The following is a 15,801-nucleotide window of genomic DNA, read 5'->3' as shown; positions in this document are numbered from 1 at the left end:
CCAGGTCCTCCCAGGAGGTTCCAGGGCGGCCGCTTCTCCAGCAAAGGGACAAGGGAGCCCTAGCTGGGCAGGGCAGCAGCCAGGAGGGACTAAGCTCTGCTGTTTGTTGGGACCCTGGGGACGTCGAGGCTCTGGAGCTCCTTGAGTAACAGGCGTCACCGAAGGTCAAAGGGCAGCAAGGCAGCCCAGTCCAGCGTCCTTTGAGGCCTGAGCCGCCCCGGCGAGGCCACAGGTTAAGCAATAGCCTGTCAAGGGCCAGGTGGGCAGTTCGAGACCAAGAGTTGCTCCAGGAGGTTGAGGTGGGTTTGCACCCCTTGCTCCTCTGGAGCTGGCCTCTGAATCCCCACGTGTCGGGCCCCGCGCCCCTGAAAAGCCTGGTCGCTTTCTGCGTGGACTCCACTGCAGTCACGAAGGACCCAGCGGCTCACCCCGCCTGTATGTACCTCGGTTTCCATACCTGTCAGTGGGGACACGACCAGCTAGCATCACCGGGATTTTGCGGGGTGCTCGCCAGCGGTGGCCCCGTATTTGGGGGCACCCTGAAGGCAAGCAACACCTAGCCGCCCCTGTGCGCGGTGGGCCCTCCGACCCTGGCCGTCTCGCACAGCCCTCGGCGCGAGCGCCGCCCGCCCCGCCACGAGCGCGGTCACGTGCCCCCGCGGCGGGCTCGGCCCCGCCCCGCCCCGCCCCGCCCCGCCCCGCCCCACTGTTTACCTCGGCCGGGCCGGCGCGCGCGGGGCGGGGCCTGGGGACCCGGATCGAGGCCGCCGCGCCCCCGAGGGCCCCGCCCTGCACGCCGCGCACGCGCCACACGCGCCACACGCGCGCAGGTCCCTCCCCGCGGCCGGTCAGTCAGCCAGCTTGCCAGTCAGTCTGTCATTGTCAGCACGTCTGTCTGTCTGACGGTTGGTCCGTCGGTCGGTCGGCGAGCGCGCGGCGCGGCCCCGGAGCCTACGTGACGCGCTGCCCGAGCGGCCGCTCGGCCCCCGCTGCTCCGTCTTCGCCGCGGGCCTCCGGCGTCCCTCCGGCGCCATGTCGCAGAGCGGGGCCCCAGGGCTGCAGGAGGAGAGCCTGCAGGGTGAGGCGGGGCGAGCACCGGGGACGGGGTTGGGGCCCGCGGCGGGGGGCGGCGGGCGGCGCTCGGTTCTCCCGGGGTCGCCCGCCGTGTGGGCGCTCCGAGGACGGCCGCGCGTGGCCGGAGTGGTCGCCCCGCGGTGGGTGCAAGACCAGCAGCCCGCTTCGGACGCTGACGGGGCGGCGTGCGGTTCTTGCGGGGGCCGGCGGCCGTGGTCTGGGGGCGGGGGCAGGACGTCCCCGAGCGGGGGGCTTCCAGACCGGGCACGACCCCCACCCCCCACCCCGCCGGCCGCCGACTCGGAGGGTTTCTTTCCGTGGCTGTAAGTCTCCACCGGGCTCACGGCCTCGTCTTGCGCCGTGGAGCAGCCGGAGGGTTCGAACTGTGGACCTCGCTGGCTTAGCCAACAAACTGACCCAAACCCAGTCCACCGCCGTGGAACCCGGGCTAACTCATAGCAAACCCTTTCCCAGAGGTACTGGTTCACGGAGTAGAAAGCCCAGTCTTTCACTGGCGGTGCAGGTGGGGTCGAACTGCCAAACACCTCAGTCGCAGCCCAACACATCACTGCCGCACCGGGCTCTCTTCAGCACAGGAGGCGGAAGACCGAGATCCGTGCAGGTGACTCTCCTTTCTAACCGAACCTGTTGCTGCCCGTTGGTGTCCGCTCGCGGACCCCGTGGGTCAGTAGAACTGGCCCCCACAGTTTCCAAGGCTGTAAATCTCCACGGAAGCGAACTGCCCATCTTAACCGACGGAGCAGCTGGTGGGTTTCACCCATGGCACCACCGGGGCAAAGTTGGGGCAGAATTGCCTTTGTACCTTCTGGGGCTGTTGACTTGATCCTGAGGGTCCCCAGGTTGGACCAGGAAACTGATACAAGTTGACCTTTGAACTCAAACGAGTTCTGTAAACAAAATCCTCATGTATGTAAACTTTGGAGAGGACGATTTAGACCTCTTAGTGTAAGCCATTGGGTTCTCTAGAGAAAGGGCTGAGCTGCTAACGAAGTTTCCCTTTATTCCAGAAAACAAGATTTTATTAGACAAAAGCTGAAGGATTCCTGTTGTTGCTGCTGCTTTCAGCTGTAATTATCAGCACCCTATGATAGGAAATTAAGATTGCTGCCAGTTCTAAAAATCCACATTCATAATTACTCTTTTTAAATTTAAATGTTAATATTTAAATAGATTAAGTGGTGTGTCCCCCCTCTCCTTTTTTGAACGATTAGATTATTTCTAACACTGAGTACTTAACTCATTAATTCAGGCATTGGACCTCACATTTAGAGTCTCTGGAAGACCCCTGTGGACTCTTGGAAAGGTGTGCGTGTGTGATTCCATGTCCGTGTGTGTGGGGGGGCAGGGGGGTGGGAGTCGGGGAGCAGTTAGCTCTCTGTTTCATTGACTTATAAACCAAACTGCTGAGTCACTGGGGGACACAAGGCAACCAGTTCAGGAGTTAAAAGGTTTTTGTTTGTTTTTCTGTTTTGCTAAGTCTATTAAAAGATGGTTACACACAGTGGAAACTCGGGCAGAATTGTTTGGGCCATTTACTGAGTGTACGTGCAGTGCAGCAGGGCACAGGCTCCACCGCCAAGCCATTGAGTCACGTGGGACCACACAGCTGCCCTAGGAAATGAGAATCTGCTGCAATCAGTGACTGAGGCAGCACTTGTCTGGCTCTGCTCTGATTGGATTCCCTCTTGTTTATCTCTAAAGGGAGGGCCCAGGGACCTCTGGAAGCCAGACAACAAACACTTTCTCGCAGCCTGTATGATTTGTGACCAACTGTTTTCCCAGAGGAGTCAATAGGGAACAAACTGGATAGGACAGGTTCCCTTTGACCCCTGGGGCCATTCCGGTTCCAGCTTTTCAGCTGGGAGGAGCTAACTTGCCTATTTTCCTGTTTAGGTCTATTACTGCTAAAATGCAGGAGGGGGCAGAGTTGTGTGACAGTCTGGTTGGGAAAGGTGGGGGTGGTGCCAGTGGTGACTGACTTCCCAGAAGAGCCCTCACATCTTAAAGCTGAGCTTCTTGGGGTACCTCAGCCCGGCTAAGTGCTTGGCTGTTGACTCCAGGAAAGCAGGATTGAGTGCCACGAGCTCTAATGCTCCGCTTGCAGCTGTATCTGCGGCTGGCCAGCTGGCTCTTGTCATAGGCATCCCCCCACAGTGAAACTGGTGAGGAACAGAATTGGCATTTCGCTTGGAGGGGAATTATTGCATCTTAAAGTTTTAGAAGGGAAGGGGCTTCGGAGGTCTGGATTTGAGCCCAACTGTGAAATTATCCAGATGATCAACCTGAGGTCCAGAGGGAATTCACACAAAACAAAGCAGGCAACAGCAGGGGATCTCCATGAAATGCCATTGGGGAACTTGGGAGTCTGCCACAGCGCCAACCACCTGCAAAGGACCCACTCTGAAATGGATTTTAATGTTCAAAATCGTTGCTAGTTGATCCTCTTGTACCACTCCCAGGTAAACTAAGAAGCTCTTCAGTGTAAAGGCAGCCACGTCTTAAAGCTGTGGGAAATAGTCCATCCTGCGGGCGATTTTGTGACGTTGGTAGCGAAAGACTTTGCGGCCCTCTTGTCTCAGACTCTTCCTGTAACCCATACGGCCTTGTGCATCCTGCTCTGACAGCCTGCACAGGACGAGTTTCCTGAAGCAGCTGTAAAAGGCACATACTTCTCCTTGGGCAGTGAACTCCGCTGAATGAGCTGGAGAACTTTAGCTTCATCTGCTGAACAGAGCCAGGCCGAGAGCCTTTAGTAACGTAGATGGAGCTTAGAAACATGGAGTAATGTCCAAAGCAGGCCTGTGTCCGTGGTCCAGGCTACTGATGCAGAGCTCGCTGGCTCCCATGCGTGTCATCTTGAACTCCAGGTGGGAAAGGAAGGGACTAAGAAGGGCTTTGGGCTTTACGAGCAGGGTACCCGTTCTAGAGATGTAGTCCGCAGAGGGTTTCAGGACTGGGCTTGTGTATAAATAGCTCTGGGGTCATGACAGCTCTGCTGATGTGAGAGGAGCAGTGGCCAGACTTTCCGTTCAGTGAGCTGCAGGCGCCATGCCCAGTACAGACCTGTGTGCAGGTCTAGGCCAGTACGGGGCAATTTGAGAAATTAAGACTCACGCATCCTTTGAGAATGTGCACAATTTTGTTAGTAGTTATCCAGGAGACTGTTGATAATGAAAGCTGCAATTCTGCATTTCGTTCCTGGGCCTTTTGGGCTTTTCCCCTGTTCCTACGGCATATGCTGCCTATGACTTGGGCCTTGGCTAGAACCTTCAGAAGACTTGCCTCGTGTGTTGGAACACTGCAGTTGGCCACGGCTTCCCAGCTAACATTGTGCAGTGATTAGTGTCTAATCCTTGACCCCTCATTGCACGATGATGTATTGTGCCATGTGGGCTTAAGGGCAGAGAAACAGCTAGGTGGTGATGATTTACTTGTAAGATTATAGTGACTACAAAAGTAGCTTAGTGAAATTTCTCATGACATAAATGTCCAGTCTTTTGTCACCTGTCTTCCCCCTTTTCCTGCTGCAGTCCATCCTCCACTTGCCACCAGAGTGGTTCTTTTACAGACGGATGACCCAAATAGAGAAGCTGTGCTGGGCCCAGGAAATAGCCTACGGCACATTACATTTACCTGTAACAGTAAAGGAGGAAAACAAGCTTTTCATTAGCCGTGCTGGGCAGTAGGCTTTCTGTACAGAAAATCTTAACCTGTTTCAGATCATAGCCAAAAAGTAATTGCAGGTAGGTTTTCGAACTAACTCTGGAAGTCAAAGCATAAAGCTTTTTGAATGTAATATAGTAGAATATCTTCAGACCTCAGTGTAGCAAACATTTCTGAAATAGGATACCGAAGAGAACACTAGAACAAGGGAGATGATGGACGAGACTAGATTAAAATCAAGAACTGCTCTTCATGAGATTAGGAAGAGAGTGAAGGGGGATGCCACAGATTGCGTTGTTTGCTGCAATGCATCTAACTGGATGCTAGGCTCTGGAATATAGAACTCTTAAAAATAAGAGAGTGAGAACCCAGGAGGAAAAAGTAAAAATTTTTATAGCTAATTCATAAAAGATGAGATCTAAATGGTCAGTCAACTTAATTAAAAAGTGCTCAACCATGTTCAAGATCTGAGACATCCAAGGTAAACCACCACGAGCTGCCACTACACACCCACTAGAGCAGTTACAGTGAAAGGTAGGTGAAACCAAGTGTTAGCAAGGCTGAGACGCAGCAGAAACTCCCTGACTAGTCAGCAAAGGGAGTCGAAATTGGCTCAGTCTCATTGGAAAAAATCACTGTATTCTAATGTCTTTGAAATGTAGTGGTGTTTTCTAAAGCATGGCGTACAATGGGTTTATCATTTTTATTCCACGTAGTTCTCCAAAGAACATAGCCGACAGAAATGTGTTTATATGTGGTAGGCTGGAAAATGCCACCCCTTCCCCATCCTCCTCAAGTACATCTCCACCAGACCCCTGGGACCTGTGGATGTTTCCTCATTTCGATCCTCATGTGGATAGAGGCCAAGGCTCTTTTCTTTTTCTTTTATTGGGTGCTCTTAAATCTCTTATCACAATCCATACATTCATCCAGTGTGTCAAGCACATTTGCACATATGTCGCCATCATCATTTCAAAGCATGCTTTTCCCACTTGAGCCCCTGATATCAGTTCCCCATTTCTTTCACCTCCCTCCCCCGGCCACCCTCCCTCATGAACCCTTGATAAGTTATAGATTATTATTTTCATATTTTACATCGTCCTCCGTCCCTCACCCACTTCCGTTATTCATCCTTGTGATCAATTCTCCCTTTCTCCCCCACCCTCCCCTAATCTTCCTGGTATGAAGGGTTTATCCTGGATTTCCCTGTGTTGTGTGAGTTCTTATCTGTAGCAGTGTGCATGTTCTGGTCTAATCTGATTTGTAAGGCAGAATTGAGATCATGATAGTGGGGTGAAGGAAGCACCAAAGACTAAAGTTGTATTTCATCAGTGCTATACTGAACCCTGACTGGCTCATCTCTTCCTTGCGACCCCTCTGTGAGGGGATGCCCAATTGTCTACAGATGGGCATTGGTCTCCATACCTCCTCTCCCCCATTCACATTGGGTATGATTGTGTTCTGACTGTAGACGCCTGATACAAGGCTAAGGACCTTGAGCTCCATAGCCCTGGATGAGATCTAGGTGCGCCTAAGTGCCATCAAAGTGACCCCAGGAAGAGATAAAGGGAGACTCAGGGGCACACACACAGAAGAAAGCGAGTGTAGATGGAGGCCCCACAGACAGGGGAAGCCACAGCCAGGTGTTCCTGTAGCCACCAGAGGTTGGCAGGGATGCGGGTGGGGAGCACATTCTTCCCTGAAGAGAACGTGGCTCCAGGGATACCTGGGTTTCAGAGAATATATGTCTACTCAAGCAGCCACAGGAGCTAGTATAGAAGGGGGCTTCTACACACTAGTGGAAAAATGGGATTAAAATGCCATTTTTCTCTTACACAGTACACAAGAGGAGTGATTGCTGGAAGCAATACCAGTGTCTCGAAGGATAGAGAGATGATGGTGTGGTCATACAGCCAGAGATGGGAAGGGGAAAACCAAGTGCAACCACATGGATGAAGCCCACAGATGCCTTGGTCCTCTATCACCATGAGATGTGGGAGCCTCAGGGCTTTGCCACTGGTCCTGCCATTCTTCTCAGGCTCTGCTTTGCAGATTATCTTTGCAGAACCTTCCAGAAGGCTCTTTGGTCAGGATTTGTGTTTGTACCAATTGTCTCTTTTTTCCAGCCCCTCCTCCCTGGCTTATCATGCCCCCCCTTGCTGCATGGTAGCTTGGAATGCCAACCCCCCCCCCCCCACACACACACACACAGCCACTGTGGGTTGCGCTGCCTGCATTGCAGCCCAATTGCAGTCTGTGCAGCACTTAGCAGACACACGGGGGCACAGGCTCTCCACATTGTGGGCTCCACGCTGGCTTCGGGAAGGATTGTCTGTCGCTGTAGTTTTGAAGGGTGAAGTGTCTTTCTCTGTGTGTTTTGCTTATTAAGTGGTGGCCTGATGATTCAGAATCTAAATCTGTCTGGATAGGACAAACTTGGAGTACTTGTTTGTGAAGTACTTTAAAATGTTTTTGCAGCCTTTTAGTCAGGTTCTGACTCAGTGACTATACAGCAGGGGTCCTACAACTTTTTAAACGGGACCAGTTCACTGTCCCTCAGACCCATTGGAGGGCCAGACTACAGCTTTTTTAAAAAACGGAACAAATTCCTGTGCACACTGCACATATCTTATTTTGAAGTAAAACACAGAATGGGGCACAAACACTCGGCGGGCTGGATAAATGTCCTCTGGTGGCCCGCAGGCCGCAGTTTGGAGGACGCCTGCTACACAGGGTTTCTGAGGCTAAATCACTACAGGAGCAGATGCCTCACCTTTCTCCCTCAGAACAGCTGGTGAGTTTGAACCATTGACCCTTGTAGTTGACAACTCATGCTTATACTGCAGCAGCACCAAGGTGCCTGATTATGAGTACCAATTTTTAATACATGAAATAAAGCTGACCCGAATTCCTGAGAAGGCTTGGCCAAATAAATGCTTAGCCTAAGAGGGATAGATTGATTTGATAAACTAAGGTATCTGATTTCAGTTTAGTAAGATGTTAGTTACATTAGCTCTAATAAAAGCATAAGAGGTCCAGTTTTCTACCTAAATCAGTGGTCCTCAACCTTTGGAATGCCGCGACCCTTTCATACAGTTCCTAATGGTGTGGTGGCCTCCTCACCATGCTACTTCAGAACTGTAATTTTGCACTGTTATGAATCGGGTGACCCCTGTGAAAGGGTTGTTTGACCCCCAAAGGGGTCACACCCACACGTTGAGAACCGCTGATCTAAATAAAAACAATAGAGGTATTAGTATGAATTTTGAAAGGCCCCAGGTTAGTGTGCGAAAACAGTCGAACTCTCAAACACCCACCCCTGCGGCCCTTCTCACCGCCCCTCCAGTAAACCTGGGTCCCTGTACGCTGGTTGGCCCTGTACATTGCTTGCGCGTTCCCTTGCCATCCTGGAATGGCATGAGACAGATGAATTGCCTCCATGCCCAAGGGGCTGGTCCCCTGTACTGAGGAAGGCGAAGGCAGTCGGCCGGTGCTGGACATGTAGGTGGTGTGTTGTGGATCAGTGCAGTGAAAGGGGAGGGCTGTGGAAGGCTCACTCCTGAGATGCAGACTCTCCTATCTCCCAGAGCAGCTGGTGGTCTGACTGGTGGTTTTGCCGGGGTGGAACGTGCCCTTTGTTTGGTCTCCCACAGGCTCCTGGGTGGAATTGCACTTCAGCAGCAATGGGAATGGAGGCAGTATCCCTGCCTCGGTGTCCATGTATAATGGTGACATGGAGAAAATACTGCTGGACGCCCAGCATGAGTCTGGACGGAGCAGCTCCAAGAGCTCCCACTGTGACAGGTGAGTGGTGCCCCGAGGGGGTCTTAGCGCTGCCTTCCTGAGGAGGCAGGTGGTACCTACCACCAGTTGGCATGAGCAGTGCAGGCCATATTAGAATTGTCCTTGTTCTCTGGTGGAGTCAGAGGTATGTCTGGTGGAGAGTCAGAACCGGGGCTGCTGACGGGCAGGCACATTGAGGAGGCAGGCCCTCACAGCAGCGCTGTCTTTCCCCTGAAAGAGGGGCAGCTGACTCTTGTCATGCTTAGACACAAAGACCAGAACATAAGGATAAATCAGTCTTTGCCTGGTACAGGGTGGAAGGGAAGATGTGCTCAACAGGTGAGTGCCGCCCCCTCTTCTCTGAGGGGGTGTTGCCTTGCCTCTGGGGTTCATTCCCCAGTAGAAAGATGCTAACAAGGTGCTTGCTCTTCCCCCACTTAACCACACCTTGTGAAGTCCACCACGCTCCCAGACGCCACAGGACACAAACCGAACTTCTGAGACCGATACCCACAGCCTTGGGGAAAAGAACAGCTCTCAGGTGAGCCCAGCGAACTGTTTTTCAGGTCTGTGTGATGATGGTTGAAGTTCAGTCAAATGGGCTCTTAGTGTCTTCTGCCCCCTTTTTATAGCTCTGGAGGGTGGGGCCCTACAAGCCTGCAATGGGGCCTGGGGGGAGGGGTACGCAGGGTGGCCCTCTTGTGTGTGCACAGATGAAGGTGAGTCGTCGATGAGGTGAGGAGCTGGTGACTGGACTGCGAGTGGCTCTGAGCATCTCGGAGAGCCTGGCTTTCCCGGGTGGCACAGTGGTGGGGGGGGATTCTGATCCTCGAGCTCCTTTCTCAGAGGCCTCTCGGAAGGCATCGCCGTTGCCCCCGAAATCATGCCCCACGCCTTTCCAATAGTGCCTGGGTAATTAGCACCAGTAACTAATCAGCTGGTTCCTTTCACTTCAACAAAGATCGGATCATTTCTTCATTTCAAGTTGGTAGCTTGAGTAGATGACAAACGTGTACCTAGGGCTGTTGCCATGATGTATCCTAGTCTCCACTCCTGCCCTGAATCCTGAGGGCGGTCGGTAGTACTTTGATCACCTCCGTCTACTTGTGCTCAGCACGGTCCTGCAGAGGACAGGCAATGTTGGCCTGAACAGACACAGGTGAATCCCCTCTACATTTTGAGGGCGGAGCCCTGGTGATATTATGGGATAAGTACTGTGCCACTGGCCACAGGCCTGCAGTGCAAACGCACCCCACTCTCCCAAGAGAGAGATGGGGCTACCGCCTCTCCCAGGAGAGGGCTGAGCTCTGTGCTTCCATAACGATGACCTATACACGGTCACCATGAGTCAAAATGGACTGGATGCGGTGGGTTTGGGTCTGAGAGTTTTACGTACACCAGTGTTTGTCTGGCCCCGTTCAGGTGGTCACTGGCCAGGTTCTTCAGAAGGTGATCACCAGTTTCCCTTCCCAGTCTGTCTTAGTCTGGAAAATTGTCCACCAGAGCTTACCTGTGGTGGTCATGAGCTTTCAGCATCCCAGCAACACAGACGCCACAAGCAGCACCACGAGCTGACAGGCCAGCCATGGCCCTGTTAAGGCCACTTCGGGTGCCTCCCTCAACATCTCTTCCCTTCCTCGGGAACAAACCCTTGTCCTTCAGAAGTGCCTTGTCGTGGCGGTGCACAGTGTGAGGGGTTAGGCACACTCCAGGAACGCTTCTCTTCCCCTCCCCTCCCCTCCCCTCCCCACGGAAGCCCTGCCAGCCGAGCCTGCTCTTCACGTCACGTTTCCTTTCTGTAGTCTGAGGAAGATTACATTGAGAGAAGGAAAGAAGTCGAAAACATCTTGAAGAAAAACTCGGACTGGATATGGGATTGGTCAAGTCGGCCAGAGAACATCCCCCCCAAGTGAGTCTGCTAAGCCCGTGAGTCTTCCTTGACCTGGACCTTGGATGGAGCACGGGACTAAACCCTCTTTTCTGCCCCAGGGAGTTCCTCTTCAAGCACCCCAAGCGCACAGCCAGCCTCAGCATGAGGAACACGAGTGTCATGAAGAAGGGGGGCATCTTCTCGGCAGAATTCCTGAAGGTTTTCCTGCCGTCTCTGCTGCTCTCTCATTTGCTGGCCATTGGCCTAGGGTAGGTGACCCATCCACAGGTGACTCCTGCATGGCACACCTGCTGCCGTGTGTGTGTGTGTGTGTGTGTGTGTGTGTGTGTGTGTGCGCACGCGTGCGCGCATGTGTGTCGGCGGCACTGTGCCCTGCAAGGCTCTCAGGCTCACTTTGGAGCCAGTCACCAGGCCTTTCTCTCAAGGTGCCTCTAGGTGTACTTAAAGTTTCAACCTTTTAAGTAGCAGCTGAACACGTTAGCCACGTGCCCACCCTGACTTATAACCTAGGTGGGAGCACACTCCCCCATCGCAGTGGCCTTCATGCGGGTGGTGGGGTGGGGTGGGCACCTGCCTTGTGTGCGTGGGGCACTGTGCCTGATGGATGATATAAGCTACATGGGCTTGCTGAAGATGATTCGTTACAGAGATTTTTTTTTTTACTGATTAAAAATCAGGCTTTATTGGGGACAAGCAGACGGTTTCAACAGCCCACAGTAAAGTGAAGCTGTGGAAGCCGCCACAGGGAAACGCTTGAGGGACTTTTTATACTACCCTCCCCACCACCCTGTTGAAGCTTCTGGAGAGTTGACGTAGGTGCGGTTTTGCTCAGTGGGGTGTACATGACTATTTGCTCATTGTACTAGGTCATTCTGTTCTAGGAACAATGATATGGGTGATCTATGCTTTTAGAGGGTACCGTTGTTCACAGAACTAGCCCGTTTCTGGGAAACTCAGACTCGGGGAAGGGTGTCCATGCTTTTACCAGACATCCCTGACTCTGTCTGATAGGGAAAGGGGGCGACCACAAGTTCGTCCGTGATTACTTCCTGCTGTGTGGGGTCGTAGTGGGGAAGTTTATCAGACAGAATTCAGGGACTCCAGGCTTGGTACGGGCAGCAGGGGTTGGTATTGCTGACTCGTTGATGTAATAACAGCATTCTTCTTGGAGGTAAAGGCAAGTGCCTCCTTTTCAGCGGTGATGAGGTCTAAGGCTTGTCGGTTCTGTAAGGCAACATGGGCGACAGGTTATTTGTCTTTGCAATGAAGCTAGGGATTCGGTGGAGGCATTTATCGTTACAGAGATTTTTAAAACATGTATTTTCACAACTTTACATCAGTTACTAAGTCCCTTCCCTAAACTGTCTCTCCAGTTTGCTCCCGCCTCTGCTGTGGGAAGACCTGCCTGAGAATACACTGACGTCCAGTGCTTTTGTTATGGATACATAATTCATACACCATAACTTATTGGTTTGAATATGTTATGATCAATTGTAGAACATTCTCTTCATTTTTGTACTCACTGGTGTGTGATGAGCGCTCATTTTCCCCAACTTCTCCCTTCAGCCCTAAGAAACTATTAGTCTCGTGACTGACTGTTTCTGTAGGTATACTATATATACTCGAGTATAGGCTGACCCGGATATCAGCCGAGGCACCTCAGATACCACCAACACTGCATTAAACATGTGCTGAAAACACTTGTGCTTATGCACAGATATATACGGTACCTGTCCTGGATGTCAGATAAAGAAAACCATACCCCCCCTCCCCCAAAACCCAACAGCAGCAAATTGAAATACAGAAAAGCCTCTATCCCCAAAGTGAGAACAAATGTTAAGGTGTTAAAATGTAACCTTATGAGATCTGCATTCACTCACTTTCTGATGCAGTTGTTCTAAGTGCAAGGCTGCTCACATCCCTGGTTAGTGGTCTGCAGGGATCCGATCCCTGTGGGCTCAGCAGAGGGACTTTGATCTTGCATTGTCAGCAATAGCATCCTGCAAACCTGGTGCCCAGAATTTAAGCTCTAAACCAGTCCCTCTTCTGACCTGGGCTTTTCTTTTAAGGATCTACATCGGGAGGCGTCTGACCACCTCAACCAGCACCTTCTGATGGAGACCGGACTCGACTGTACCTGCGGAGGGGTTCTGAGGCCTGCCAGCTGCTGGGTGGGGGGGTCTCGGCCGGGTGGCTGCATGCCTGGTGTTTGTTTGTTGTGTAAATCACGGAAGAGTGACACCCAGACCACACTAACCCCCTTGCCCTGCCTGTGGCTCCGTTACTAAGCATGTCAGGGATTCTCACCACTGCAGGGTCTGCTGGTGAGTTTCCCTTGGATATTTTATCTAAGGAGAAATAATTGTAATATGCAAGTCATGACATGTAGTGCTTTACTGAAAATTAGCTGTAGCTGTAGTTCAGTTCAAACACTTTGTACTTCAGGAGGATGAAGACTGTTGATATTAAAACTACATTAAGGGGGTTGTTCACAGTAAATATTGTGGCCTTATATTCATTTGGTAGTGAGACGACATCTTGTGCTGCTTCTAAGCGGACACAGGCTGCCCACCAAAGACGGAAGGTTACTGCGTCAGGTAAAAACTAGAACTTCCTGCTACTTCACACACTAGCCCCGACTGGACCCTCCCTCTCCCACTGACTGTGAAGCTGACATCTCAGACAATGAGTTTTCCTTCCAGGGCACCTGCCTGCTAGGCCTCTTCCTCAGGCCTGGATCGTTGGGTCCCATGCTCTTTGTGTGGAACTTCCTGTTTCTTAGAATCAAGTGTATGCAAATCCATGTATTGGGTTCAAAGACTGGAAAGTGAAAAATTAAACCATTGCCAAACCCTTTGGCTATCGCTGTGTTTACATTTACGTTTTAAACTAAACTTCATAAGCGCTTCAATTAAACTGGACCTTTTCCCCACTGTCACATAATTTACCTTTGCAGCATAACCTGCTCAAGGCCACCTTTGGTTGCCTGTGTGCCATTCTTTGGCTTTTCCACAAGTAATTCAGTTAGACAAGGATCCTGGTGCCGCAGCCTTTGTTGAAAGAAGCCTAGCGGAGCCTATCCTGCTTGAGAAGCATGTGCTAGAGCTTGAGCGGGTGGAGGAAGCCCTCTGAGAACAGGATGGGGGTGGTCTGTTCCGGAGTTGCTGAGCTGTTGGGTGACGGAGCTCCACTTGGCTATCAAAATACTCACTGTACAGGAGACCACAGTGACAGGCTGTGCTTAGCTGTGGACACTTGTGGCCCAGGACCCACGGGATCTTCCTTCTCACCATTGGAATGATCCCTTAGGTCAGTGCTTCTCAACCTGTGGGTCACAACCCCTTTGGGGGGTTCGAACTGCCCCTTTCACAGGTCGCTCGATTCATAACAGCAAAATTAGTTATGAAGTAGCAACAAAAATAATTTATTGTTGGGGGGTGTCACCACAACATGAACTGTATTAAAGGGTTGTGGCACCAGGAAGGTTGAGAACCACTGCCTTAGGTACTTGGGGCATGGTGAGGCCTGATACCCTCTGTTCCTCTCAGAGGTCACTGACAGCAGCTGAGCGCAGCTCTACGAGGAGTGTTCAGAAGCAGCTGTCACCACCAACCCGAGGTCATAACACGCAGGCACCACTAAACATGCTCCTGGGTCATGAGGGTCAGGGTCCCTGGCCTGGGCTGGTGCCCCTCAACTCCACTGCTATAGGGGGAAGGCTCTGCCACTGGGACTGACCACCATGTTGAACTGAACCGGGGGCTCGAGGGACCCTCTTGTTCTGAATGCCTTGTGCAGGGCAAGTCCTGATACCCGGCCAACTCACAGGCCCTCTCGGGCTCTCCAGGGAGGGAGTGGCTCTGAGTTGGTGTCCTCCAGCTGGGGTACCAGGACACGTGTAGGAGGGCCCTGGGGCCACAGGTCTGAGTGAGGCTTCACTAAGTGAAGCTGACCAGCAGGGAGAAGGCAGTCAGACATCACAGCTCTCAGGACACTGCCCATTTCACCACTTGATGTGCTGGTACCAGGCCACACACTGCTTGGACACAGTCCTCGCCTTAGAATGTGGGGACCGTCAACCAACATCCAGAACCTTTGTGTTAAAACTCATGTCCTGTGAAAGGCAGGGTGGTACTGTGGCTGCCTGCTAGGCCATGTCCCCCTGACATCAGCAATGGGAACCCCTCCTTCATGCACCAAAGATCTACCATTGTGATGTTTCCTAAGTAGACCTCATCCACACCCAGTTGACATCCTTCATGCTTCTCCACTATTTATCAGCAAGAGTGATTCCTGGCCTTTTATTAAGGGGTTTCCATGACTGTTTTAGGACCCGGACCATCCCCTAAATGTCTTCTCACTGCAGCGGCAGGAAGTGATTTACTGTGGCTCTTCTAGTGAGTTTCCAATGCCCACCAAATGACATTCCCCCGCATGGGTTAGGTAAGAAGGTGGGCGAAGATACTGATAGGAGTTACCTGTGAGTAAATGCTAACAGGACTCCCTGGAATGCCATCCTGCTGTGTATAAAATGAGCCCTTTGAGAAGCAGGAAGGGGGATTTCGGGAGTGGAGTACATCCTCTGGACCCAAGATCCCTGTCAGTGAACCTCTCAGAACATCATTGTAGCAACAGAACCAGGAGCGTGAACAAAGTGGCCCATGCCCAGCAAGGTGACGCCTTGGTTTCCGCTCTGGACAGTGTTGACTTTTGGTATCAGACAGACGGCACTTGGAAAATGAGCCACCCGGGCAAGTCCCTTTAGGGCAGGGTGGGACTGCCTTCGTGGAAGTAGACAGCCACCTTTCTCCCACTACATCTCTCATGGGTGAACTCCGGCTGTATGAAGTGCAGCACACCTAGCATCTGAGTGGTAAAGTCAAGCACCCCCTCACCCCCAAGTGCTGCTTAATGGCGCAAACAGGGCACAGGTAAGGCACTGAAGGCGGGTCGAGCAGGTGCTGATCCTACTGCAGTTAACTGCCACCATGGTGTAAAGCATTCTTCTCCACTCAGTGCTGCTGCTGGCCACCGCGAACGATGCGACGTCCCAGTGGCTGCGGGTACAACTTCTGGAGTGAAGACTGCACACGTGAGGGGCCTCAGAAATCCTTGAACGAATGCAACTGGCAAAGAATGTCATTCCCAGGAACTTTCTGATGCTTCCTCTTCTAGCTCTTTGCACATTAAAGACAGAAGCTTTACAACGGTTGTAAGAATCTAACTCAGAAGCAACAAAGCCCACATGGAAGAAACACACCAGCCTGTGCGAGCACGAGGTGTCGAAGGGATCAGGTATAAGGCATCATCCAAAAAAAAAAAATCTTACCATAGTGAATGAAGGGGGAAGTGCAGAGTGGCGACCCAAA

General features: G+C 52.0%; 1 protein-coding gene across 1 annotated transcript; it reads left to right on the top strand.

The window, feature by feature from the left end:
• Nucleotides 1–831: 831 nt before the first annotated feature.
• Nucleotides 832–13,308, top strand: BNIP3 (BCL2 interacting protein 3). The gene is made up of 6 exons (XM_075534685.1): nucleotides 832–1,078; nucleotides 8,412–8,562; nucleotides 8,998–9,082; nucleotides 10,344–10,450; nucleotides 10,531–10,680; nucleotides 12,502–13,308. Exons 1-6 carry the CDS (start codon nucleotides 1,033–1,035, stop codon nucleotides 12,545–12,547), a joined length of 585 nt encoding a protein of 194 aa, XP_075390800.1. The 5' UTR covers nucleotides 832–1,032; the 3' UTR covers nucleotides 12,548–13,308.
• The last annotated feature ends 2,493 nt before the right edge of the window (nucleotides 13,309–15,801 follow it).

Source organism: Tenrec ecaudatus, chromosome 16, assembly GCF_050624435.1.
Source record: "Tenrec ecaudatus isolate mTenEca1 chromosome 16, mTenEca1.hap1, whole genome shotgun sequence".
NCBI lineage: Eukaryota > Metazoa > Chordata > Mammalia > Afrosoricida > Tenrecidae > Tenrec > Tenrec ecaudatus.
The sequence above is the reverse complement of the archived record's forward strand: the minus strand, read 5'-3'. Positions and strand labels throughout refer to the sequence as shown.